The following is a 24,855-nucleotide window of genomic DNA, read 5'->3' as shown; positions in this document are numbered from 1 at the left end:
CAAATCGAAAATATTCGGATGCAAAAATGTTATATTGTTGCTGGTGTGTGTGCTAGATAGTTAAGCCTCTGATTGATGTGTCTGTAGTGATGGATACCTAGGGATGACTATTCTGGAAATCTGGGTTTCTGCTTTTTAAAGAGGTGTGGGAACAGAGGGATGGAAATAATCATTAGCTTTTAAGGTAGGGAGGGTTGGTGATCCTTTAATCTTTTCAAAGGAGCAGTGCTACCTTAGATGAACAAATTTATAATCCCCCCCTCATTTTTCAGAGTTTTAATTAACCCAATGAATGGGGCATATCTGTGGCAAACTATTTTCCACTCAAATCTGGGGTTAATGCTGCATGCTTTAGTTTCTTTTTCCCCCTCTCAGTGTTATAAGAACCTTAAGATCAATGTTTGCAACCTCTCTTTGGATATTTATACTTTTAAATAGATAGTATCTTTAAGTAGCAGTGTGGGACAAGGCTTGTATATGTTTTGTCTAAATGTTCCATTGTCACCTTTTGTGCATTTTATCACTCTGCTCACTCTAACTTTGCACAAGTAACCCATGTAAAAACTGTACATTTTTCAAAACTTGTAAATAAAAATAATCTTAAAATCTTGTAGTCAAGGTATAATTATATTTTAGCTCAGCATGAACTTTTAGTATTATTATTGGAATCACATATCTACTCATCTCCCCCTCCTTGAAAGAAACATTATGGTAAAAGCAAAAATATAGATTCTAGGAGAGGGAAAATAATAGATACTATTGAAGAGGACCTTTTTTCTTTTCAGTCATAAGTGTTAATGCTTTTTAAAAAATATTTTAAAAGAATTTAAAATTTAAATAAAGCAAAGCTACTTCAGCCTATATTATGACCAAAGGAATGAAACTATGGTTAAGGGGCGGTGGGAGAATAAACCTGGATATTTTCCAGCACCCTCAGAGACCAACACCTAAATTGTTGATCCCGACATTCACCTCTTTTAAAAATCCCTAGCTTAAAAACAAACAGTAATAAATTACTACAAAGTGTTATTTTCAGTCCTGTGTAAAGTTTGGGCATACAGGTATCAGTCAAGTTATCTTGCTTAAACAAAACTCTTCTAAGAGGCAACCTATTTCTTTTTAAACAGCAAGGACTGTGACTTTGTGGAAACTTACCTCTTTGGGGGCATGGACTAACACAACTAAATCCCTACAGTACGTATATATCCATCCATCTTTTCAGACTGCAGTTAACGGCAGCTCAACGTGGAGGAGCTCATTCTACACTGACCATATTAATTGGTTTGTTTCACCTAGGAGCAACATCCTTAAACATGATTACTTCCCCCCCTTAAGTCCATTTCTGCTTCAAGTAGCAACACATTAAACTGATCTCCACTTGATACATTAGTTTTCCATTAATTTTTAAAATACTTTTGTGCCTAGGTATCTTATGGATACTGTTAATCACACTTAAATTAAGGTTGAGATCAAGGATGTGCAGATATATTTTTTTCTTTTGTACACCTCCTGAGAAACACTACTCTCAATTTCTTTCATGGGCTCATCCTTTTAAAACCTTACAACAGCATCGGGCTGACTTCCCAAAGCATCATACCCATGGTAAAAGGTAGCAGAAACCATTTGTTTGACATTTCATGCTAATTTGCCCTTTTTTGTTTACAATAATTTTTTAAAAAAACAAATGCCGCAGGCTGCCTGCATATAATTATGCAAATAATAATTATAAAATAAAAACAGGTTATGTGAGGTCCCTTTTCAAATGACAATCAGATCTGAACTTGAGTCAATTCTGCACCTGCTGATGTGGGAAAGGGGGTATGATGAAAAACAAAAGTTATAATTAGAGTCCTTTATTTAGGACCCATCTACAGCTCCAGGGATTACTCACAGCAAAGTGATGCACTGCATACTACTAATAAAGCACCCCAATAGAATGCATGAAATTTACATTTATTTTGCAGTCAAAGGGGAGAGGAAAAAAAATCTAAGATCTGTGAAACTCAGTGATTGATATATATGTTACATATATATACTGGGAACAGTATCTTCGTATTACATATTTAAGTAACTCCAATAAAACTTGAAGCTGCTCATGTACTTCTGCAAGGTTACTGGGTTAGAAAGGACTATTTCAAGGAAAGGGAACCCTGGCTAGTGTAGTGCAGTGGATTGAGCACGGGCTGTGAACCAAGGAGTTGCCAGTTCAATTCCCAGTCAGGGCACATGCCTGGGTTGCAGGCTAGGTCCCCAGTGGTGGCCACGTGAGAAGCAAGCACACACTGATGTTTCTCTCTCTGTTTCTCCCTCCCTTCCCCTCTCTCTAAAAATAAATAAATAAAACCTTAAAAAAGGGGGAAACACAGGAACCAATGGGGACAAAATAGAACAATAAGGTTGTCCACAGCTCATTCTTGCCAAACCCATTTCTCAGTATACTTTATTTTCAAATCAGAGTCAAGTGACTTCACCCTGTTTCCATGTCAAAACCAAAGCTGCTCTAAGAATTTGGGAAATCTGGACCCTCAAATCCAGAATCAGATATATACTTGGCCCAATTACTCAGGAGCCTTAACTATAACTACATTAGTATTCTGTTCTATTGAACTTACCTAAATAAACCAGATTTATATATAACATTTCCCTACCCACCCCCCCCCAAATCATTTTGGGAAAAGGAAAGAAATGTAGAAAGAGAAATGAGTTTAAACTCTTTAACCCCCAAAGCCACTTTTACTCAGGAGATTTGAAGGATGACTTCTCTAATTTACTAATTGAACCATAGCTTCTCAAAGTTGGTATGAGCCTTACAGATAAAAAAAAAATCCTATAAAAAATGAGAAGAATAAACTATTGTAAAAAAAAAAGTAAAAAAAAAATCCTATAAAATCTATAAACTTTTTAGTTACCTTTCCCACTGTTAAAACATTAAGTGCCAAATAAAATGCACATCCTCCTACCAGCATTAGGAAAGGCCACACACTGTAGGGAGTGGAAAGTAAGTATCACAGTGTTAGTCACTGTAGGTGAATCAAAGTTAGGGAGATCTCAGTATAAAAATTAATTCCTTTATATTAAAAAAAACTGACTGAACTACAATGGACAGCTTGTTATTTTTCAACTTTATTTTACAGATTTTGTTTATTTTTTAGAAAGGAGAAGGGAGGTTAGAAAGAGAGGGAGAGAAACATCAGTGTGTGATTGCGTCTCGCACGCCCCCTACTGGGGACCTGGCTTGCAAACCAGGCATGTGCCCTACACTGGGAATTGAACCAGGGATCCTTCAGCAGGTCGGCACTCAACCACTGAGCCACAACCAGCCAGGGTTACAATGGACAGCTTCTTAATGTAAAATATAAAAAAGAGGGGAAATGACATTTCTATTTATTGTGGGCCAATTAAATGACAAGTGGGGTGCTAAATGTTTTCAGACACTATAAACAATCCAATTGTTCTAAATAGTTCATGGGGGGTGTTTAACTATCAATATTAATATTCATCTCAGAATATTAATTGTGTGAATATTAATACTTGATTTACCTGAGATACAAAAACAAAATCACATAAAATTAAACAGCCTGCAGTTCAGTTGCAGCCAGCATATTGGTTCACAGGAAAAACATGATGGGTGACGTATTAGCTGTTCCTATGTGCTAAGTCATTATGTTCATCTACGTGTGCTCTGGTGTTGAAATACTTTGTGCAAATGCCACTTCCCCTCTCCAAAAACCCACAGTGTCACTACTAGGCTGCTGCCCAGAAATAAGCACACCACCATTTTGATCAACTTCGGCTCCTTTTTATTCAGGAAGCACACACTAATTCTTTTTATATACTTTCTTTTTACATTCCAGGAATAAGCGAAAATAGCCATTTTAAATATGTTACAAAGTTGGCTTTTGGAGCTTAATAAGCTTTTTGAGAGAAGGACCAGCCAACTGACCTTTTCATCAAAGTACCAATGTATCTTCAGTCTTTTACCGAGCTCTGCTGCAGCTCTGGCCGCCTTGGATGTGCTGTACATCCAAACCGTATGAAAGCTACAAGGGGAAGTTGCTGTGAGTCTCTCTGCAAGGCACCAAGAACAAACAGCTCCAGCTTCCTTTCTTCAGATTAAACGAAAGTTTCTGAAACTTTTCGAGTGCTCTCTCAAGTAGTGCTCTCTCAGCATGAAGACTTTTTGTTAAAATTGATATATCACAAGGTACAGTAAATCACTTCCAATATTCTGAAAACCACATGGTAGAAGTTATAAATAAGTGAACACTAAAATTACTTTAAGAAAGTTTTACATCATTTAGTCTGTAAGGACATTTACACGTACAGCACAATTTACTGTTAAACAGCTATAACTGGCTTCACAGAAAGATGAAAATAGATAATACAAAATGATCTGACATCATAAATCTGGAATTAAGACTGTGATTTTCTGGTAATTCATATCAACCTCACATATTGTTGCAGAGTGCTGTGCTATGCCCTTTAAAATGGGGGCTTCTTTCTCAGGGTGAAATTCCACTTGGATCTGCGTTCTTGCTTTGTACAAACGACTAAAATCTGGGGGCACAGCAATATCAAAGACACAAACGGTAATTGCACAATATCATCTGCTGGATTAAGCTAATACAAGTGGACAGAATTTTTCAGGTCCCAATATCTAATAAAGCACTATATGAAATGAACAAGGTGAAACATCTTAAGAATGATTATACTCTGCAACAGGAACATGTAGCATTTCTGTAATTCATAAATATGCCTCACTAGGCATTTACAAAATAAGTTAGTAAGAGCTAATTTGCTTGAGGCATCACAAGCTCATAATGCCCCACTTGGCCTTCCTGTTTGAGCTGATCTAGTAGGTCTTCCTTCCGTCTTTTTCTACCTACCACCAGGTACCTATCATGGCCTACCCCATGAGACTTACTCTTAAGACCATACTTCTGGGCGATCTGATGTATTTGCTTCCGCTCGTCATTAGTCAGCTCTGTAGAAAAAGTCAAATCCGTGTGGCTCTCGGAGCGGGCGTAGTTTCTGATGATCTGTTCAATATCTCTCTTGGCAATTTTATTTACCCTTTCTACATCAAGACCAAGCCCTTCCCGCTTATGCTGCTCTTTGACAGAGATTGGTTCCCGAATGCCCTCGCCAGATTTCCCTAAACCACCACCCGTCCAACCCATCTTTCTCAGCAGCTGATTACCTATGTTATCTTCTTTGATTTGTTGTTTGTAAGCCTCCTCTGCTGAGCGGCCCTGAATTTCATTTCTTGAAATCACATCTTCAACAGCTCCTTTCTTCAAGTTGTTAATGACAGTCGGCTGGGTCTTTTTGAGGGTTTTCACAGCTTCCCCAGCAGCTTCGTATTTGACAGTTTTCTTCACTCCAATTGCTTCTGCAATTACTTCACTCTCTAGAATCACCTTGCATTTCCATCGGAGGCCTGTCATTCTTTCATAGACATATTCAACTGTCATTCGGTTAAACTGAGCTGTGTCGTTGAGCGTGCACACAGGATTGGAAGAATTCTCGTAAACTACAAGATCCTTTATATCTTTCTTCTTGCCAGATCCCCTGGGTGAAGAGCCTGTTTGGCATTGTGAACCTTTGACAGATGGGTAAGTGGGTTGTGTTTTTTGAAGGATTTTCAAGGCCTCATCGGCAGCTGCATGTTTACTTGTCTTTTTGGTTCCATAACCTTCAGCTAAGCAATGATCTTGCAAAAACACTCGACAACGCCACGTGCGATTTGGCATCATCTCATATTTGTACTCAACTGACATTTTGTTGTATGAGGCAGAATTGTTAAGGATACCAATTGCATCGTTTGCGTTTTCTGTAAGCACAAAATTGGTCCAATGTTTGGCGGAAGCATTAAAAATCGGCTGCCCAGAGGCATCTTTAGCCAGCACCACCAGCTCTTCTGGTGGTTTCAGAGCTGGAGGAAATTCATACGAAGGCATGCCAATCTGACACACCACCAGGTCCTCTCCAATCGTGTGCTTGAATTTCCGTCGGATAACCCTAACTTCAATACGTTTCTGCAAGAGTTTCACAGCTAGCTCAGTAGCTCGATCCCTGGACCCATTCTTGCTGCCAGCATAACCTGTAGTTAAGTAGATATTTTGGCATCTAACTTCACAAGCGTAACCATCTGTTAGGAGTTTTTTATTTTTGGGGATGTCAGCAGGAGGGATTTCTTTTAAAGGAGCATATATATACTCAGGATTGGTTTTACATGCCTGAATACAACGAGTTAACATGTATGTGTAATTAATTTTATCAGATCCGGAAGTCATCTCTGGATTAGAAAGGTTGTTCCAGATAGTCGCTGTTAATTTCTCAATAAAATACTGCTTCTCGGCTACCACTGACTCAGGAAATGTCTGTGATGGTGAAGGCTCAGAAGGTGACTGAGAGTCTGCCTGCTGTGATGTGCTGCTTGGGGCAGGGTTCCCACTGTCAAAATACATGCTGGCTGTTACAGGCTGGTCTTTTGTGAAAATAAATCCTGATGAATCACAATACTGAGAATTCCCATCTTGTGTACTGAAAGAGTCTTGAGTATAATCTTGGTAGATGTTTCTCGGCATGCTGGCAAAATGTGTTTGTTCATTTACCTCTTTTGTTTGAGGGCCATAAGGATCTTCCTGTCTTTCATCTTTTGAACTACTAGCTACAAAATGTACAGGCTCAAAACGAGGTCTCACATGGAATTTGGAACCGGCTTGCTTTTTAGGAGGATTTTGACCTATAGAATGAGTGAAATTTACAATTCATTACAAAGGGAATTTAAAAAAAAAAAAACCAAGCAGGAAAATAGTACCAACCATATTATTTGCGAGCTGCATTGTTGGTACGAGATACTTCCCATCACAAAAAAACTTCAGGTTATTTAGGTGAAGGGATTCAAATATCAGTGTAAGGTTCCAATAAGGAGGTAATGCTTCCTGTCCTTCCACGTGTAAGGGAAGGGACTTGATAGAAAATATGCCATTGACTCAAGTATGCAGGTCACCACCATGCATGAATGGTAGATGCTTTTGCATCTAATGAGTTAAAGCACAGGTGAAGTGTACTGAGTAAGAAGTTGTTCCAGTATAATCTCATACCACCTGTGCTGAAAAGCTCTCTTCTTAAGGACTGCAAATGGAACAGATGGCTCTACTGCAACAGAGATGATGGCCAGAGGCATTTACAAAGCTTCTCTCTTTTGTATCAGAGGTGAGTGACTCTGTGATGGTGCTTTACATAGTTGTGACTAAAAATCAAATAAAAATAATTATCACAAGATCCCAAAGGTTTTCAACTTCAAAATCTTAATTCTGACCTATTCTGCACAAAAGAGTGTTTGCTATGTTTTATTTCTAGAACTAGCAACAGCTGGAAACTAATGATTTATGAGGGATATCAAATTTAAAGCTATGGAAGAACTCTGTTGAGGCTCTACCAGACACGAGAGCTTCCTCCCTATAACACTGTTCGGTAGAAAGCTGGTCCATCTTGGACCCATCCAGGAGGATTTAGTTACCTAGATGCTCAAATGATCAGAGTATAAGGTATTTCTATTTAGAGGGAGGTTCATGGCATGGGCTTCGAGGACAGCATTAAAGCATGACTTCAGTATTCTTAGGCTTTAGTTCTATTTAGCACCCTCAAAAAAAAAACTGCACACAACTAAAAGTTAAAATTCTTTTACAGTTGTGTAAGGTCCAAAATTACCAATGTTACTTAAAATCATATAGCGCACTAATATGGTTTATTTTTTTTAAAAAGGCCATGTAGTTTCTCCAAATTCCACCTTCCAGAAACAGTATACTCACCATCACATGTTGAAAGATGACGTTTTTGACCTTTGGAAGGTTTGGACAGCATCAGATCATATGAAGGCATCTCCCCAATGTCAATACCTTCAGCCATTTGAAGAATTTTTTCCATCAAGCGTGGGCTGTACCTATTTAAATTAATATAATCTACCATTAAAACAGATAAGAATGTAGTTTTTTTTTATTTCTAAATGAGCCAATCTTATCATTGTTCCCACAGGACTTTTTCCACAGACTATCTTGGCTATAAAACTAAAGACTCTTCCCTAAAATACTTACCTATCAAATGAGTAATTATGTTACTGTCATTATAAGACATGCAAACATAGAATCAAGACATTTAAGCTAATACCATCAATAAATCCACAAACAACAAGTGCCAGTGAGGATGTGGAGGAAAGGGAACCCTAGTGCACTGTTAGTAGGAATGCGGACTGGTGCAGCTACAGTGGGAAGCAGTATGGAGGGTTCCCCAAAAGTTAAAAATGGATCTGCCTTATGACCCAGCAATTCCACCTCTGGGAATACATCTGAAGAAACTCAAAACACTAATTTGAAAGAATATGCGTACCTCTATGTTCACTGCAGCATTACGAGGGAGGAAAAAACAGAATTATATTGCAGAAGATGGGCCCCTTGTAGTACAGGCTTCCCCCACTAGGTGAGTGTTCTAGGAACCCATCTGTATCCATGTACCAGCTGGCGTTGTTGTGAGAGGCCGTGTTCAGCTTCAGTAAAATTTTTTTGAAGATTCTTTCAACACCTTTGCCCATTTCATGATGGGTAATTTACGACCACATCTGCCCACACCATGCTGAGTGTTCAGCAGTTTTTGACCAAAAACAGCATGACCCCCATGCCCCACCCTCCCTGTTCACCCAATCTCATCCCACATGACTTTTTCGTGTTTCCCCAGATGAAAAAAAGTCCTCAAAGGGAAACATTTTGCCGATGTGGAACAGATGAAACAAAAAAAAAAGGCAAAAGCACTAAAAGGTATCAAAATCAATGAGTTCAAAAACTGTTTTAAGCAGTGGGAAAAAAGTCTCGATAGGTGCACTGCATCGAATGGATAGTAGCTGGAAGGTGACTGAAGTTTAAGCAAGTACAAATGAATACACAATTTCTTATAAATAAATTTCATTTTTTTGGGGGGGTAACCCCTCATAATTACAATAGCCAAGATATGGAAGCAATCTAACTGTCTAAGAAAGTGGTTATATATATATAAAATGGAATATTACTGGGCCATAAAATATTACCATATGCGACAGCATGGACGGACCTGGAGGGCATTATGCTAAGTGAAATAAGTAAGGGAAAGACAAACAACATATGATTTCACTTATATGTGGAATCTACAGAACAAACAAAATTCAAACAGACTCAGACACAGAGAGGGGGATATTGATTGCCAAAAGGGAGGGGGATTTAGAGACTGGGTTAAAGAGGTGAAGGGATTAAGCAGTACGAATTGGTAGTTACAAAACAGCCACGGGGGATGTAAAGTCCAGTACAGGGAATATAGTCAGTAATATTGTGATAATTGTGTATGGTGCCATTTAGGTACTGGAAATATTGGCAGAACACTTTGTAAAATATTGGGTTGGCCAAAAAGTCTGTTTAGTTTTGTCTTTAAAATAAAAGACACATTTCCCATTTTATTATTCACCAATAACTTTATTGATTTTGATATTTTGAGTATGGCAGCTATCTCCCGCTACTGGCTTCTAGTGGGTAGAGACCAGGGGTGCTGCTTAACGTCTTCCAATGCATAAGACAGCCCCACAGCAAAAAAATTATTTGACCAACATGTCAATAGTACCAAGAAACTTAACAAACCACTTTGGACACATTCAATCAGTTACAACATGTTTGCCATGCACTACACAAATATTTGTTTCAGTTGCATTTTTACCCTTCTTGAAATAATGAAGTTTAATATGCTAAAAATGTTGCATATTTTCTTCCATTTTCATATATCAAAATGGCTGCACAAAAATTCACCAATTTTGATAAAGTTTTTTTTCATGCATGCTGGTATGACAGCTGTCATAATACATTCTAACACAATTGTTTCAAATGAAGTTAAAGACAACTAAGCCCTACTACAGCCATCACATAGAAAAAAATAGATGAACTTTGTGGCCAACACAATATATGATTATATATATATACTATACTGTATGCCTGAAACTAAATCAAGATAATACTGAATGTATACTGTAAGTAAAAAATAAAATTTAAAGCCTTTAAAAAAATTTAAGCCCAGGCCTTGTCCTTAAGTTTGAATTGAAAGTATCCACATGGCCCTGGCTGGTGTGGCTCAGTGGACTGAGCATGGGCCTGTGAACCAAAGGGTTGCCTGTCTGATTCCCAGTTAGAGCACGTGCCTGGGATGCAGGCCAGGTCCTAAGTAGGGGGCACATGAGGGGCAACCACACACTGATGTTTCTCTCCCTCTTTCTCCCTTCTTCCCCTCTCTAAAAATAAATTAAAAAAATTTTTAAATATAAAAAAGTATCCATGTAAACTCCTGATTTATTTTTTTGCTATCATAGGTGTATATTATATGTAAATAATTACATTTATATATTTTAAAAAGCAGTAAGAATGTTAAGAGCTGCTGGGCTGTTAATATGCAGATGGAGATCTATATCATTTCCCATGAAAAAGAATCAGGGTCCTTAGAGAAATGGCTGATTCCAAGTCTGGGGCATGAAATGTGTAAGATAGACCTGGAAGATATTCTTGTGCCTGAAAACCAGGAAGCTGTCAAAGACTGAATTCAGGAATTGTGTCAAATTGACTCAGCAGCCAATTTGAAGTGCCTGCTACTGGCAAAGTAAGCCAACTGGAGTATCATCAATTAGAACAATGACACCAGTGAATTGAAACAAAACAAATGTTACAAATCCATTAGTTTAAAAAGATACTTACAAACTCATTATTAGTCACCTTTGGAGGATGGTAGAGAAGCGAGTCATTCCAAAAAAATATTAAGGAGGAAAGCAAGTATTTATCTGGCATTTTCCAACCCAATTATACCCAGAGCAACTAAAGAGTTGATGAAGAAAATCTCTCTACAGGAGCAGCCCAGCTAGTAAGTATAGGAATGATAAGACTGCTGCCAGTTTGCAACCGATAATGGAATAATAAGTGATTATCAATGGCTGCTAAGCCTATTAGGTGAAAAGTTGATGGGGAAGAACCCAGAAACCGACCTACACAAACATGCTCAACTGATGGCTGACGAAGCTGCAAAGTGATTGAATGGAGGAAGGGCGGCCTTGTCAAGTGTAGTGCTGAAGTGCGCGGGCACCATCCACAGGCAGCAACCAAACAAAACCTCAGCCTGCACCTCAACCTTTATACAAAAATTACTTCAAAATGCACCACAGGCCTAAATGTAAAATGTAAACCTATAAAACCTATATTAAAATTAAAAAACAGGAGAAAATCTTCAGGGTCTAAGTCTAGGCAAACAGTGACCCCAAAAGTATGATAAAAGGAAAAGCTGATAAAATGACCTTCAAAATAAAAAAACTTTAAGGGAGAAAAACCAGGACAACTGTAATAGCATAATCGATCAACTATAATTTCAAAAAATTAAAAACTTTTGCTCTCAAAAGACCCCGTGAAGAGGATGAAAAGACAAGCTACAAACTGGGAGAAATATCTGCAAATGACACACTTGACAAAAAACTAGTATCTCGTAGAAAGGCCTCTCGGAACTCAACAGTAAAAATATACGTATATATTATATATTTTTTTTAAAAAGACATGAAAAGGTCCAACCAGTGTGGCTCAGTTGGTTGGGTGACATCCTGCAAAGTGAGAGGTCGCTGGCTCAGTTCCCAGTCAGGGCACTTGTAAGAGACAACCAATGGATGTTTCTCTCCCTCTTTTTCCTCCATCCCTTCCCCTCTCTCTAAAAAATAAATAAATAAATAAACTCTTTTTAACAAAGAGTTGTTCTGAAGTTGGCCATTAAGCCAGCTCTTCCAATGATACTAAAAAGATACAAACAGAACATTTCACCAAATAGGAGATACAGATTGCATATAAGCACATTGAAAAGATGTTCAACATCATTAGCCACCAGAGAAATGCAATTTAAAACCACAATGACATATCACTACAAACCTATCACAATGGCTAAAATAAAAAAATAGTGACAATATCAAATGCTGGCAAGGAGGCAGAGAATCTGGATCACTTACAAATCGCTGCTGGGAATGTAAAATAGTATGGCCGCTCTGGAAAACAACTTGGAAGTTTTTACAAAATTAAACATGCAATCACCATATAATCTACCAATTACACTCTTGAGCATTTACCTCAGAGAAATGAAAATGTATGTTCACGCAAAAACCTGTATATGAACGCTCGCAACAGGTATATTTGTAACAGTCAAAAATTGCCATCAGCACAGATGTCTTTCAACAGGTGAGTGGTTAAACTCGGGCACACATACCCCATGGAACCAGCAATAAAAGGGAACGGACACATGCAATATCGTGTATGGGTGGGAGGGAAGCGGATAGGGTTATAAAATGTAATGGATCCTTATGGCATTGGAACTGCTCAATATCTTGACTGTGGTAATGAATATACAAACTTACATGTGATAAAATTATAAAGAACATACACATACAAGTACTAGTAAGACTGGGGGAACCTGAGTAATATTGGTGGATTTTGACAGTGTCATTATCCTGGTTATGATGTTACAGGATAATTTTGCAAAATATTATTGGCAGAACTGGGTAAAGAGTATGGAGTATCTCTTTGTATTATTTCATACAACTGCTTGTGAATCTACGATTATTGCAATAAAGATTTCAATTAAAAAGGTGACAAGGAACATTTTAATATCACTAAAAATGGGACAAGCAGACACATGCCCCCTGATATCCATATCACAAGATAAAGAACTATCTATAAGTGTTCCTGCCCACCAAATAATTGACCCTGAACGTAATCAAGCCCCTAACTCCCAGAAACATGTTAAATTCCATGACGAGAACCTAGCCAGCCAAATCCAGAATGAAGAAAACACTATGTGATAATCCAATTTCTTCATCGAATAAATAACATGAAAATAAAAGGAGCTATGGCTGGTGTGGCTCAGTGGATTGAGTGCTGACCTATGAACCAAAAGGTTGCCAGTTCAATTTCTGTTCAGGGCACATACCTGGGTTGTGGGCCAGATCCAGCCGACTGATGTTTCTCTCACACTTTAATGTTTCTCTCCCTCTCTTTCTCCCTCCCTTCCTCGCCCTCTAAAAATAAATAAATAAAATCTTTTTAAAAAAAGAAAAGGAGAGGGGAAGTGTTTATACGTTAAAGGAAACAGATCAACCAAGAACCTTGTTTGGATCATGAATCAAGCAAACCAACTACAAAAAGACATTTTGGGACAAATGGCAAAAACTGAACATTGGATGATTTTAAGAGATTGTTATTTAGCCTTGGCCAGTGTGGCTCAATTGGTTAGGTGTCATCTGGCAAGGCAAAAAGTCACTGGTTGGAGTTCTGGTTGGGGCACACGCCCAGGTAGCGGGCCTTCCCTGGTTGGGGCATGTGCCAGGGGCAGCCAATTGGTGTTTCTCTTGCACATCAATGTTTCTCTCCCTTTCTTTCTACCTCCCTTCCCACCTCTCTAAAAATAAGTAATTTGTATCGGATATAGATACATACTGAAGTTCTTTCTCACAGGGGGAATGATGTCAAGATTTTCTTTAATACACTCCAGACTATCTCCCCAAACAAACAACTGGGGGAAAGTTAGATGAAAGGAGTAGGAGAGCACAAGAGACTGTCGATAATTGCTGAAGTCCAGTGATGGGAATATGGGTGCTCATTAAACTCTTCTGTACGTGTTTGATTTTTCTATAATAAAGTTTTAAAACACACAATTTTTAAAAAGAGCTTCTTAAGAAGTACATTTGCTGCTTGGCAGGATATCATTTTACTGCACAGAAACAAAAATATGGGCTCAAGTGAAGGTACTGTTATCATAGGGATCCACTCACTCTTCCTATCTCCAGCCTTTCCCAGCCTAAGACCAAACAAGAGACTCCTGGTAGCATTTGGGAAGAAAGTTCTGAAAACAAGTAACTACCACACTTTTACATGAATAGATTCTGAACTTGAAAGGGGGATAACATTTTCCACTTTCAGCACAGTAGTTTGCACACCCACCAGATGTCTTTCTTTGCAAATCGGAGAAGTCAAAACATGGTGGCCTTCTCTGACAAGATTACCGCAAGCAAGCCCAGCTGTAACCTGTACTTCAAATTGGTAATTGCTACAGCTGCTGTTAACACCAGCATTTAAATGCCAAGAGTAATTTTACTTTCATTTACCCTTATCCAAACATCAGAAAGCATAGCCTAAAATGTCATATATTCTATATATCACTTCCATTCAGATTTGGGAGTCCAATTTCCAAGGTACAAGATGAAAACAAGAGATTATGAAAATAAAACAGTGGTCCGTAAATCTCAAAGTGGTAATGCCACTTCTGCTACCAAAATTGGTACTACAACCAAGGTGCTCACCTAGAATTGCAGTCAAAATTCTCCAGACCTTCAATTACAGCCTGATTCCAAATAGGGTATAAAACTGTAAATGGCAAGCACGTCATCATCCAGTGTCTATGAATGATGCATTTGGGGCTCACTCCATTCACACTCACTTTTCTCTCAGGTTTCTTCTGGCATCAGTAATGATTATACCTGCTTACTGTTCCCTATTCATTGTGCCTGCCACAAAATTCATCATCACCCATAGGCTGCAAAAATAAACCCTTGAGTAGGTTGCCAGCACAGTCCGCTTCTCATTCCTTTATTAGGAAGGCCTAGTGTTGAAGAAGCCCAGGCAGCTCAAACAATAATGGAAAAGACCCTATAGTGCCTAACACCTGACTCTCCTAAGAACAATGCAAATAGTAATCTAGAATCTTTAATAAGACCACTAGAATTGCATTCCCATTTTTTAAATTCTCCATAGATTAGCTATCCAGGGATAAAGAAGTAGTTCCACAAATCTGAAATAAGCTAAGACAGTAAAGCTTTCGTTACTGTTTTCTGTAGCATAGTTTTTGCTAGTGGATTTAAAGTAACACCTTTATTCCAGAAGTTTTAGAGAATCCGCCAAGAAAAGCACCTAGTAACCCAAATACTGCTAACTTCACTAATATTTTGGGGTTTATGTTTTATTCCTTTTTCCATGTTTTCCATGCTACTTCCCCCCTTCTCCCACCCCCATCACTATCAGATTATCTATGTTGATTTGCAGTCGGTAAGGGGTTTTCTTGGTTCTTAATTTACTATATTATAAGCTTTTCTCTCCAAGTCATTACCACATGAGACTTAACAGCTATACAGTATTCTATCTTTGGAGGGATCGTGATGAAAAATATCATCAAGGAAAGTCTAATACAGTGATTTGAAGATGCATGCATATTATATATTTAAGTCTGTTAATATATCCATTTGGTTTTAAATGCTTACAAAAGAAAACAAAAATCTCCAGTAAGTCTTTAGGGTTTTCAAAGGCAGCTTATTATTTAGTAAGCTTTTGGAAATCTGGATGCTCTTCAATGGTCCCAGTATGCCTAGCACATAAGATGATTTCTAGTGAACAAAGACATCTGAGTTCATGCATCTCACATTCCTTAACAAAAACAGGTACATATAGGTGCATGCTTAGGATATACGATGGCACCTGAAATTTAATAAATACTCAGTAATAGATGCTTTCAAAAAATGTTTAAGTGTATTCAACGGGGTCTATTAAGTCCAAGTAAAAAAGCTGAGGTTTGAAAACTCAGCAAAGACTAGGATTACCAAGTATAAAATTATATATTTAAAGCTATTCATAAGACTCCTAACATAAGTGAATAACACACAACCAGATTATTGATAAATCTTTTGAAAGCCCCCACTCACTCACACTTCATTAGCTGGTGACCGATGCCCTCTACGTACTATGTGCAAAGTTAGTTTCACAGCATGAGCCCAATGGCATGAGCCTTCCAAACAGTCTCACATCCACAAGGAAGAGACAAATAACCAAGGTGACAAAGCAGGTTTCATTTTAAGGTATATTTTCCTGATCATTAGTATTGCATTAAAGACCAACAGGCCAGGATTCTGATTCTAATCCTAGTGATGAAGAATGATTGGAAAACTGAATGCTCCAGCTAACCAACCAATCTGCTTTGTTAAATAAACACACACACACACACACACACACACACACATTCACACACACATATCTACACACTTATCTATAATGCTTAAGTAAAAATTGCACAGATCCCTAGGCATTCATAGATGTAGTTGATTAGAAGACTGTACTAACTTTTCATTAGCCACAAGATATATTTTAGATATTGCTTGCAGAAAAAATGCTTGACAATTTCCTTTTATAAAACAGACAAATAAAAAAGTGAAGAGAAATAATTTCAGCTATTTGAGCTTCCTGGTTGCTTGGTTTATACTGGAAAATGATGAAAAAGCATATTGGGAAACACTGCTTTATTTACTGTAACCCCTATAAAGCAGTGGTTCTCATAGTGCAGTCTCTGGATGGCATCATTTGAGCATCGGCATCACCTGGGAACCTGTTAGAAATGCAAATTCTGAAATTCTGGGACCCCTACCTCAGACCTACTGAATCAGAGACCCCGGGGATGGGGCCCAGCAATGCATGTTTTTAACAAGCCTAACTAATGATTTCAATGCCTGCTTAAGTTTGAGAACCATGGTTACAGAGTTAAGAACATATTCAAACTTGTTCCTTGAAAAGCACCACTATCACCAACAGGAATGAAACACGGTTTGCTCCTCCTGGTTTCATCTTATGATCAAGTTCTCAAAGATATCTTTGACCTAGGACTTACTTCAGCCCCATCTGACACAGAACACAGAAAGTCCTGCTAAACTGGGGAAAGTGTAATAATTTCTCTTGCTACTATTTACAACCTGTTGTAAAAGTCAAGGGATAGACCTTGAACAAGTAATTAACCATTTAAGTTGAGAATAGGCTGTTTCACCTTGTATTCTATAGTTCCCTTGAGAGAAAAGAGTCTTCTGTCACAAAACAGATCAGAAAACAAGAGGTCTGTCAATATCAACATTAACAAGTACCGGTATATAGACTTTCCCCCTGAAGACAACAGCTAAAGCCCGACTAAAGCGGAAAACTGCAGTTGGTTCCTAGCTTGTAAGATTCTTTATTGCCTCTTCTTTCTCCTATAGACAAGTTACATATAACACAAACATTACTTTTCGGTTATGCCATTTGATAATGTTACAGCAACTTGTATTGACTGAAATGACTTAACTACAGTGTCACATGGTGACTACAGTATATATACTACACACAGACGAGCTTTGGAAAGTGTAAATACACCCACAAAATGCCCTGGAAGCTTGACCTTTTAACACTGACTACCACTGGCCTGATCTATGCTTTTTAATGCCATACTTATATATGAGGCTGCTGTTCTTGAAATGAAATCCTGAGGTATAATAAGTATGTGGTTTGTACCAGTTACTTGCTTTCACTCCTGGTCCATCCTTTCCAAACACAGCAGCTGTATCTCAGTGGAAAGAGCATCAGAAGACTGTGGGGCCTTGGAGAAGTCACTTAACTTCTTGGCCTCCATTGATTTAGCTGTGAAAAGGAGACACCACCTAATTCCCAAGGTTGTTATATTAAGTGAGATACATACATCTTTATATATTCTGTACATTATAAAGTTATAGTCATCCATTCACTTCACACAAATTTATTGAGCAGCTATTATGCAGAAGGCACTCTTCTAGGCACTGAGGATAAAGGTGTAAGCAAGAAAGCACAAGCACATTCTCCAAAGGAGCTTACATTCTAATGGGTAGGTAAGATTTATTAACACAAAGGGTGGTTATTATCCTCCCATGTAAGGATTTTTTGCTAAGAATTCACCTTCCCAATGGTTTTCTGTAATATTCGGATCTGTGATAAAAGTAGATTTTCAACTGCAAGAACAATATTGTCCAATGAAGGTCAATTAGATTTATGAGACTTAATAGCCGACACTTCCCCAGTAGTAACCTGTTCCTCCAGTGACATAATCATTATCTCTGGAGGCAGAAATTACACTAACCTAGAGAACATAGAAAAAACATTAATTTTTGTGACAAAAGTAAAGCAAAGTATCACACTGGAGACCTTGTTCAACAATTAAGGGGAGCAGTGGACAATCATATTTTTCTGTATTTTTTAGTCATTCCTGGTCTGAATTGGCTGAATTTGATCCGATCATTTTCCAGAATTTTTCATCCTTCCTAATAAAAAATTCACTGTGAAGTAGGAGTGTCAAAAAAAAAAAAGCCTCTCAGTTTATCAAAGGAACAATTAGTCTAGTATAAGACTGACTGGGTGTTCTGAAAGACAGAGGTCCAAGTGGTGTTGTTTTAAAAATTGCGTTGGAACCATACTGCAGTCTCCATCGAATGCAAAGAGCTTTCAAAGAGGCCTATTCAGAATGCGCACAAGATTTAAGAAGGGTGGGGGGCGAGACAAACACACACACGCACACCTAAAACCTCAGTCAAGGCCAATTGTTAATCCCTCTGATCAAAATTAAGATAAAGGAAGGCAATCCATTTTTATAGTGGATATATCCATTTCTTTGTTTGCGTCCAGACACCTTATGCGCAAATCTACAAGCAAGGCGGACCCTGTGGCTGAGACACCTCGTACAAACCACCTCCACAGGAGACAGTAAAACCCAGCGGGGCGATGGGGGGTGGGGGCGGCTGTTGTTTTATTTAATGGGGATGGAAAGACAGTGGTCAGGAGTACACTAGGATTAGAACCGCAGCACCTCCACCCCCTTGAAGCCCGACTCTAGGATATTCTCTGCGGATACTGCAATCCTTGGAAGGTCCTACGCAGGTCCAAGGTTCTCTTAGTCGTCATTTCCCTGGCCCCCCAGAACCATCACCACAATGCCCACCGACAGTCATTGTGGTGATGGTTCCTCTTCCAGGCACAGCTCTATCTCCACCCCTGGTCCTGGAGGGGCCGCTCCTGTGATCCCGGGACCCTTCTAGCTGTTATGTCATCCTCTGTCACCTCACTCTGCCAACCCCCTCCACAAGCCAACAGAGAGTCCTCCAGCATCTTCAAATCTCCAGCCTCTAAGCCCTCACTCATATCCTGCCCCCGTCCCTATCCCAATTCCCATCATTGATCCCCTATCCCGGTCCCTTAACCCGACCCGAAACCCATCCCTTAACCCGACCCGCGAACCTTCCTCACCTGCAGCCCAGGAAAACGTGGTTGGTCCAGGCGGCGGAGAGAGCAAGGAGCTGGTCGAGGGCGGCCCCGGGATAGCTGTGCAGGTGCCGACAGATGAAGCTGCGTCTCAGAGCCCACTGCCAGTCACTTTCGTGGCTATAGCGCCACTGCTCCAGCACTGGCTCGGGCGGGGGCGGCGGGAGGGGCGGCAGCGGCGGCGGCGGGAGGGGGGGCAGCGGCGGAGGCGACAGGAAGTCGCCCCCCAAAAGCAGACGTCCGCCAGCCATCTTCTCCGCCCCCAAGCAGGGCCACCGGGGATGAAGCCAACTACCGACCTGGAGCGAGCGGCCTCGGGGGCTGGTAGGAGGGGCCGGGTAAGGAGGGGCGCGCCGTGGCACGAAGACCAACTCTCAGGGGACTAGGGTGTGTGCATGGAGGGTGACTGTTGAAGAGGAAAAGGCGATCACTTCCCGACGCCGGGGCGCACGCTTGCCGCACTCCTCCAACTCGTGGTGGGGCAGGAGGGCGCCAGCTGCAGTCACTCGCGGACCAGGGACGCTGAGCCAGGCCCTGCGCTCCAAACTTCCAGCCACCCGCAGATCCACGCTCTGCGTGGTGAAAAGGGGGGGGGATACTAGCACACTCTGCTATCCCTCCTCTAAGTTCCAGCCTACCTACCCGCGTGCTGTCCGGCAGTTGTGACCCAGTGCGCATGCGCTGAAGTGGATTTTCCCCCTAACTTCCAAATACCGTCCCCAAATATCGCGCGATGTACATTTTCCCTTTCTATGAAGACTCTGGGCCTTTGACGCACTAGGATGACTAGCGGAGGGGGTGGGGGGACTCCGGAAAGGGAACTTCCAAAGATTCTCAGAGATTCTGGAATGTGTTTCTGATAAATCCTTAGGAGACGGCCTCAAGTGATTATTGGCAGTAATGCCTCTCCGGAGGCGTTTCCTTGGGTTTCGGAGCAGTACGACACTGGGACCGTGTTCTTCAGAAGGGACTTAGGTTTGCAATGCATTTTACCCTATTTTTTTTTTAAGTGTCAGCTCTCCAAGGCTCCTTTTCTTCGCAGAATTGCTTGAAAAGCTATGTGCGTTGTACATCATTAGCTTTGTATTTTATTGTGAAAGCATAAGAAAGGTGAAATACTTGTGAAGAAAATCATCCACAGCACCACTTCTCAACTCAACCACTTTTATCGTACATACTCCATTCCAATTACTGACAAATATAGATAGCGTACTTACACAGTTCTGATCATGATTACAAGTAATTCTACATTTTCTGTATCAATTTAAAATGTGCAAAATATTACCAAATACAGACCCCCCCCCAAAAAAAAAAGAGGCTTAAAAGCTGCACAGCAGCAAAGGGCAAAATTACTCTGTGAGCCCACCACATCACTCCACCACTGCATCAGTCAGTTCCCTCAATCCCTGTCCACCAACCTGTGCCATTAAAGTAGTTCGCTAGTGTCTGTCAGCTCGAGATTACAGAGCACCCACTGTGTGCTCAATACAGGGTGAGGCAAAAGTAGGTTTACGGTTGTTCATATGGAAAGTAATACAATAATTAATAGATAATAATACAAGAATTGCCCTGGCTGGTGTAGCTCAGTAGTTGAGTGCCCACCTGCTAACCAAAGGGTTGCTGGTTGGATTCTCATTCAGGGCACCTGCCTGAGTTGTGGGCAACGTCCCCAGTAGGGGGCACACAAGAAGCAACCACACATTGATGTTTCTTCCTCTCTCCTGCCCTTCCCCTCTCTATAAAATAAATAAAATCTGCCCTGGATTGTGTGGCTCAGTGGACTGAGTGCCGGCCTGTGAACCAAAGGGTCGTTGGTTGGATTTCCCAGTCAGGGCACATGCCTGGGTTGCTGGCAAGGTCCCCCCAGTAGGGGGCGTGCAAGAGGCATCCACAGATTGATGTTTCTCTTCCTCTTTCTCCCTCCCTTCTCCTCTCTAAAAATAAGTAAATAAAATATTTAAACACTAAATTATTTTTAAAATATTAAAAATAACAATAGAAGAATAAACTCTGTGTTTCACACACTTACAACTGTAAATCTACTTTTGCGGAACCCAGTATGATTAAAAAAAGGAAAAAGAGTTTTCCTTTTTCTGAGTTTTCTCTGTTGTCCTAAAATTGATTACAGTCTTGGTGAGGAGAAAGAGCCCTGCATAAAATTCAATGCCCTATTTGGTAGCAGAATTATTGGATGAAGTGGCTTCAATCCATTTCCCTATTTAACTTTTTAATGACATATTTTTATTACATGATGCATCTTATGTGTAGGGGTGTCTTAGACTGAGAAGAGCAGAAGATAATGTCACTTTTGCCCTGGCTCAGTGGGTTGAGTGTCATCCCATAAACTGAAGGATCGCTGGCTTGTTTCCAGGTTCCATTCCTAGTCAGGGCATAAGCCTGGCTTGAGTGCTTGAGTGCTGGCACTTCCTAGTTGGGAGCGTGCGAGAGGCAACCAATTGATGTCTCTCTCTCTCTCTCCCTTTCTCCTTCCTTTCCCCTCTCTCTAAAAATAAATAAAATATTTTGAAAAGACACCACTTTACAGTTTCATAATGACTTATTTCCATGTCTGTCTTGTCCATTTTGTATTGAGTGTTTTGTCTTTGACTCTATGGTAAGCATTCATGTTGAATGAAGCAATGGCAGTCTTTGAGCTATCATATCAAAACACAATACTAGATAGGAAACTTGGAGATCATAAATTCAAGTCCTTGATGTATGAGTGAGAAAATTCAGGCTGGAGAGGTGAACTGACTTACCAAAGACTGTAGAGACTCACAGCAAAACAGATCATAATCTGGGTCACTTGACTCCCTATCCAGTGCTTCTCCAGACATTTGCCATGCATTGCCCTGTTTTTTTAAAAATAATTCGTCTTTGCATGTATCACCTTTGAACTTAAAAAAAATAGTTTGACTCTTCCTACCCACCCAGTGTATCACAGGTATCACAGGCCTAGAATTCACCTATGAATTCCTTGCTTTTAGCACCTATGCCTGGCTAGTGTGGGCACTCCAGAGATATTTCATTCTATTTTATTTATGTTTGGAGAGAGGGGAAGGGAGGGAGAAAAGGAGGGAGAGAAACATCAATGTGCGAAAGATACATTCATTGCTTGCTTTTCACATGACCCTAACTGGAGACCTGGCCTGCAACCCAGGCATGTGCCTGGACTGAGAATGGAACTGATGACCTTTTGGTTTGCAGGCCAGCACTCAATCCACTGAGCCACAACAGCCAGGGCATATCTCTTGCATTAAGTGAATGACTAACTCAGTGAAGGCTCTTCTGATTGCCAGTCTTGTGAAATTCACTTTCTTGAAGCCTATATCTTAATCTGATTTGTTATTTTACAGTTGGATTAATTTCGGCCTAAGTGCCAGCCGTCATCAACAACAGCATTGCCATCAATATGTATCTTTCCTAGAAAAAGATTTGAGAAAATAAAAGCCACATCCTCTTAGTTTGGATGAAAGCTTGTTCATCAGTTAGGAACAAATAATTGCAATCTGTCTTTTGAACTTGGATTACAAAATGAAAGGCAATGAAACTGATGTTAGAGACCATTTACTTTGAACAGCCATAACTGGATTCCATTTGTAATCCCCACTATGGAATGCACAGTTTCATCTCAAGAAAGCAAAACAAAAAAATGCCATGATTATCCATGACCTTATTTCTCTAGAAAACCTCCTGACCAAAAAATCTTTCTGCCAACCTACCGCAAACCATTCCCTTCTCACAAGTCACAGATGATTTCTCAGTGAGCAGGAACTGTAACCCCTAAACAGAAGTAAATTATCTGAAAAGTGGAGGGAACAATGCAACCATCAAGATCCTAAAACAACCCAGAAACTTCCTGTAGTCATCTACCCTCCTCCCCTCAATCATGTTTCTCTGTTCTGAAACAGGCTTCTGCTACTGTCTTTACACTACACACACACACACACACACACACACACACACACACACAGCTCTGGGCTTCCCTCCCTGCCCTTTCCTATGGGGGAGTCAGTGAGTGGCCAAAGGAGGAAAACTTTGAAAAATAAATATGTAAAACCTTTAAAAATGTGTAATAATGTTAAATTTACTGAAGTTAATATACCTGTCTGTGGTTATATAAGAGTATATCCTTGTTTTTAAGAAATACCTACTGGAATATTAGGGGTAAAAGGCCATGATACATGTGAATTACCTTCAAATGGCTCAGAAAAAAATAGAACAAATGATAAAGCAAATGCGGCAGAATGCTATCAATTGGTGAATCTGGGCCAAGAGTATGTGGGTATACTTTGAACTATTCTTGTCACTTCATTTCAAAATTAAGTGCTAGTAAAGTGCAGTAGTTCCCTACATTGGTGAAGAATCTCAATGTAGCTACATCTTAATCACTTTTTATTGTGTGCCATGCACTGTACTGGAACCTCAGTAGTGCTATAAATTATGTTCCTCTCCTGAGGAAGCTTAACATCTATTGAGGCTCAAACAGGAAGCAGATTATAAAAGTCTGAATAAGAAGTTCAAAAAACAAAGATCAGAGTAGGTGGATGGGATCAAGAAAGGCTTCAAGGAAAAGGGAGGGCCTGAGCCCCAAAGGCAGGATTTAAATCAGTAGAGGATATTTCAGACAAAGTCAATAAATCATTTGGGTAACACGGGGAGAGGCCTGAGCAGACACTTAGAGTACTGGAAGGGATAGTGGGTATTAGGAAGTATTGGAAAATAAGGTTGAGTAGTTAAACTGGGGCCAGTCTCTAAGTTCCTCAAAACCAGTGTCTAAGTAGGTCTCATGCAAAAACCAAACCCATAGGAAGTGTTCAACATACCCTTACCATTTGATGAAGCCATCATAACCTGATTAAGCCCAAAACCAAGATGAGGAGTACATCCATAATCCTATATATAACAGATATATACATATGTAATCATATAGATATTGATCCCAGAGCAGGGACTTTCTAAAGCTCAAGCTAAACAAGCTAAGTGATGATGGAGGACTTGGACGGACAGCAACGGAAGGTAAGTGTAGGTGACAAAGCCACTGTGAGGTATTACTGTTCAAATGCACAACTCTTTGAAGAGGTACCCACATTTCAAAAGGATGGGCTTGCAAGAAAGCTGTCGTTTCATTAAGGGATGAATCTCCTGAAGTGGGGGCATCTCAGATAGGAGCCCTGGTTGTTGGGCTTTTTTGAGGGTATCACAGGCCCAGTCCTTCTCCTAGAAGTAGCTGGCATTCTCAGCTGCTCAGAGCCACAGGAGCAGGACCTCATCGATACAGCAGGCCCATGCCTCCCATCTGTGCTCTAGCAAAGCCATGTGCAAATTTTAGTTGATCAAAGCCACTCCCCGCCCACCACAACTTGCATGAAAACTTCAGTCATGTATCTTCATTTCTGATTTCTTTTGACCAGCCAGCAGCCTCTAACAGCTTTAGTCTGATGATGCATCAACAAGCACCAAAATGCATTAGAGGTGGGGTGGGCAAACTGCGGCCAGCAGACCAACTCTGGCCCCACCATCTCTATTTGCATGACCCTCATGCTGAGAATGGCTTCTACATTTTTAATGATTGAAAAGAATCAAAATAATAATGATTCAGGACATGTGAAAATGAAATTCGGGCATGAATGTCAAATTTCAGTGTCTGTAAATGAAGTTTTGTTGGTGCCCAACTACACTCATCCTGTTCCAT

General features: G+C 40.0%; 1 protein-coding gene across 3 annotated transcripts; it reads right to left on the bottom strand.

Moving 5' to 3' along the window:
• Positions 1 to 3,783: 3,783 nt before the first annotated feature.
• NKRF (NFKB repressing factor) lies at positions 3,784 to 19,842 on the bottom strand. Of its 3 annotated transcripts, none has more exons than XM_053669800.1 (4): positions 19,146 to 19,236; positions 13,021 to 13,108; positions 7,821 to 7,951; positions 3,784 to 6,748 (listed from the first exon to the last, which is right to left on the bottom strand). In XM_053669800.1, the coding sequence occupies exons 3-4, from the start codon at positions 7,933 to 7,935 to the stop codon at positions 4,791 to 4,793; spliced, it is 2,073 nt and encodes a 690-aa protein (XP_053525775.1). In that variant the 5' UTR covers positions 7,936 to 7,951; positions 13,021 to 13,108; positions 19,146 to 19,236; the 3' UTR covers positions 3,784 to 4,790. The 3 variants fall into 3 exon arrangements, with proteins under 3 accessions (XP_053525775.1, XP_037020000.2, XP_037019999.2); XM_037164105.2 differs by lacking the exon at positions 13,021 to 13,108 and adding an exon at positions 17,388 to 17,513 and having other exon boundaries at positions 19,146 to 19,231; XM_037164104.2 differs by lacking the exon at positions 13,021 to 13,108 and having other exon boundaries at positions 19,146 to 19,842.
• Positions 19,843 to 24,855: the final 5,013 nt, after the last annotated feature.

Source organism: Artibeus jamaicensis, unplaced genomic scaffold (genome assembly GCF_021234435.1).
Source record: "Artibeus jamaicensis isolate MK-2021 breed Jamaican fruit bat unplaced genomic scaffold, CSHL_Jam_final contig_1686, whole genome shotgun sequence".
Taxonomy (NCBI): Eukaryota; Metazoa; Chordata; class Mammalia; order Chiroptera; family Phyllostomidae; genus Artibeus; species Artibeus jamaicensis.
This window is presented reverse-complemented; position numbering and strand designations above follow the sequence as displayed.

Coding starts and splice junctions, on each gene's coding strand:
- NKRF (XM_037164104.2), bottom strand. CDS start 19,411: ATGGCTGGCGGACGTCTGCTTTTGGGGGGCGACTTCCTGTCGCCTCCG. Junction 7,952..19,145: donor CACGTTTTCCTGGGCTGCAG/GTGAGGAAGGTT, acceptor TAATTTAAATAG/GTACAGCCCACGCTTGATGG. Junction 6,749..7,820: donor TCATCTTTCAACATGTGATG/GTGAGTATACTG, acceptor CTCATTCTATAG/GTCAAAATCCTCCTAAAAAG.